The sequence below is a fragment of the Agrilus planipennis genome, unplaced genomic scaffold (assembly GCF_000699045.2).
Source record: "Agrilus planipennis isolate EAB-ADULT unplaced genomic scaffold, Apla_2.0 scaffold26, whole genome shotgun sequence".
NCBI lineage: Eukaryota > Metazoa > Arthropoda > Insecta > Coleoptera > Buprestidae > Agrilus > Agrilus planipennis.
Window position 1 is genome coordinate 704,612 of NW_020439469.1, and position 3,626 is coordinate 708,237.

The window sequence follows — 3,626 nt, forward strand, 5'->3', positions numbered from 1 at the left end:
GATCCTATGTTGATCATATATGGCGTGACGATTTTCCATCATACCCGGATCAGAAAGCCTGATTTATTTCTGATCAATCTTTAGGCAATTCTGATCCGCATCGGATCAAATCCACTAACTAATTTCCAGTCGGGTTATTAACTACTGTATAAATCTGTTATAAATGTCATACTTTCTCTTTTCAAATTCAATTTACATATTGGTTTTGAAAATAGACCGTCTCTGCAACTTCCTAGTTCTTCAGACATGCTACGGTTAGTAAACACTTCAAAATTCCACAAATCATTTTGAACGTTGAAGGAGGCAGTGCTTTATGCTCACTCCTCAGCCATTGGTTAACTTCTCATCAAGGCGTGGCAACCTATAAGTAAACTATTTCTCTAACTTAAGCTACTTCCCAAAATTTTTCATTAAAGTCCCTCTAAAACAAAAGCACTCGACCTAATACCCCAGAGGCAGTCAGACAGTCGAACCCGGTCGCTCCTGTTACATACGGAGAAGAAAAGAAAACAAAAAAAAAATAAGACGAGATAAATCTTCCGATGCGACACACACGTGTTACACATAACAAGGACGGGAATACATTTCAAAACGTGGAGAATATGTTTGGGCGTACGGTTTCGGAAGTGCTAGTTTGATCAAAGACTGCCGTGCGGGTCAAGTGATTCGGTGACAATATGACTTCAAAACAATCGACAGACATGCAGTGCCGTTAAATCATTCATTGAACACGTGAAATTAATAATTAGGTAGTTAAACACACTTACAATTTAGAAATCAAGTCCGAATCATTACATATACCAAAAAATTGAACCAAAGACACCAAAAATGCAAGCAAATTACCCTCAAACGTACAATATTCATCAGCAAACCACTCAAGCAAACCATTATTCTTACGTGTTAAAACAAAGTGACAACATTAAAATGTCGGACAGATTTCTTAACAACTTTAACAATATTTCATTGAGACATTTCACCGACAAAAATTTACACCAGATTAAATCCAAATTTAAAAATACCATTTCACCAAAGTATCAACCGTCACGTTATCATGCGAACGGTGCAGTTGCTAATGCAAAATACAACCAAGACGGACCCTATAAGTTCGAAAGTGAAATAGGTCATTTCAGCAACGCTCATAAGAATGTTGAAAATCGTATGATGAATCAATCATCCCCCAGTTCGTCATCCAGCGCAAACCTTATCGATTTAATCGGAGAAGAAAAGTTCGACATTATTGGTGACAATAATTACAATAATAACACATTTCAGAACTGTAAAATGTATTCAAGGTCAGACAGTGCGGACGGTAATGTTAGTGATTTGAATGACGTCGGCAGGAAGTTTGTTGGGAATTCCGAAAGGCGTGAAAATAATTTGGAAGAAAAGCCTGTCGGTGGACTACGGAGGACAACTGAAGAAGAAAACAAATCGAAGTTTAAAGACACTGGTTATGTAAGTGGTGGTAGTTCGTTGGAAAGTGAAGACGAAAAGGAACTGAATCACATTTTAGAACCACAGCACAGTGGCTGTGGATCAAACGGACCAAGAAAGTGCTTAGCATGGGCTTGTAAAGCTTGTAAAAAGAAAACTGTGACCATCGACAGAAGAAAAGCTGCAACTCTAAGGGAAAGAAGGAGATTAAGAAAGGTAAATACTTAATCATTCCGATTGAATGTTTATTTATAGCTTTATAGGTGACAACAATATTATATATATATGTGTTGAATTCATTGTTATTTGACCGCTTTTGGATACAGCGGTTTATTGCCCTAGCCCATGCTCTGCTTGGGTTGTAAATACCATAAGTAACCATTTCAATACTCACCCTTAATTAATATTCAAACATTAACAAATAGCCTTGAAACGTTACTTCTGTGAAACCCAAGCAGGTACCGTTACCACCCCCTTGGAGTGAAAATAGTAGTAGGGAAACGAGAAACTTTAAATATGGAAGATAACATTGCACTAAGAACAGTCATAACAATCTGTCAACGTAATCAATTTATCATCAAATCACATAACAAATCACAAATATTTGATCAACATAAACATAATCATTATCATTATTATTAATTTTAATTATTAACTAGTTTTAGTGAAGTTATTTATTAATAAACATAAAAATACAGTTCGAGTTTTATTTCGAACAAAAGAAGTGGCACGGCAGTGCAAAAACGTAAAAAACATTGGTCCTTCGAGCCGGATACAATTTGTGTATCAGTGTATCAACATCATCAAAAACCAGAAAACGTATCATCAAACCGCATCGTATCACATCATCACCAGGGATATAACTGCATTCCGATCACAACATCAGGACACCTGGTCCCATCTTTCAATCTGCATCAAGGCTGTTTCCAAGTAAGTGCGACTCCTTTTACTCCTTTATCATATCCTTAGAATTTACCGAATTAATTTGTGTTAGCAATGTCTGAATTAAACGAATTAGTCACACAAAGAGCCAAACTAAAATCGCGTCTTACTCGCTTCAAAAATGCGTTTGACATCCTGTCTAAAAAGGATATCATAACAGAAATTGATATTACCGAAATTAAAGATCGTTTACCAAAACTAGAGTCAGCTTTCGACGAATACGAAACGATTCATGACCAAATTATACAGCTTTCTGACGACCCTAGTCANCTGTCAAACCTACACTAGCAAGGAGATCGGGCTGAAACTATAGCTACAAGCTATCCAAGGATGGTACTATAGAATGTCACCTCAAGGTAGGCCTAGTGGCGTCATCTCTTGGTTAGGCCGGAAACTTATCAATCCACCCTCGTATATTACATTTCTGTATCTAACGTATCCTTAAACTGCTCCTAATGAATATTAATTTAGAAATTCAGAAATTGCGGCGCGGTGGAAAAGAAAAGGTTAGAAGCATTCGGAAGGTGGTGTTACAGGCGAATGATGAGGATATCGTGGATAAAGAATATATTTCTGTATCTAACGTTTCCTTAAACTGCTCCTAATGAATATTAATTTAGAAATTCAGAAATTGCGGCGCGGTGGAAAAGAAAAGGTTAGAAGCGTTCGGAAGGTGGTGTTACAGGCGAATGATGAGGATATCGTGGATAGAGAAGGTTAGAAATGAATAGGTATTAGAAAGAGTAAGAGAACAGAGGACTCTATGGAAGTCAATAAAAAATACGCGAGACAGGATAGGAGGACATCTTCTCAGGCATGAAGGTCTAGTCAGAGACATATTAGAGGTAGAAACAGGAGTTAAGATGGGTAGAGGTAGACCTAGATTAGATTATTGTTCGCAAATAGTTAAGGATGTGGGTTGTTCTAGTTTTGGGGAAATGCGAAGACTACCTCATGATAGGAAAGGGTGGAGGTGCATGTCCAACCAGTCTTAGGACTGACAACCTTATGATGATGATGAATGAATAAATATATACGAGGGTGGATTGATAAGTTTCCGGCCTGACCAAGAAAAACAAGGTTTTTAAAATTTTTTTTTTTTTATTTCTCAACATAATCTCCTCCAAGGCTGATACATTTCTCATAGCGGTGTTCCAGTCTATTAATGCCATCTCTATAGACTGATTCGTCAAGCTCCTCAAAATAACCATTTACAGCTTCGATTACTTCTTCATTGTCCGCAAATCTCT

At 37.2% G+C, this 3,626-nt stretch overlaps 1 protein-coding gene across 1 annotated transcript in view; it reads left to right on the forward strand.

Annotated features, from left to right (window-relative positions):
- Positions 1–422: 422 nt before the first annotated feature.
- LOC108739988 (myogenic-determination protein) overlaps positions 423–3,626 on the forward strand; it is a 120,642-nt gene continuing 117,438 nt past the window's right edge. The window contains exon 1 of the mRNA XM_018474137.2: positions 423–1,650. Within this exon, the coding sequence (XP_018329639.1) occupies positions 829–1,650 (822 nt within the window). The 5' untranslated portion in view covers positions 423–828. The remainder of the gene's footprint in view (positions 1,651–3,626) is intronic.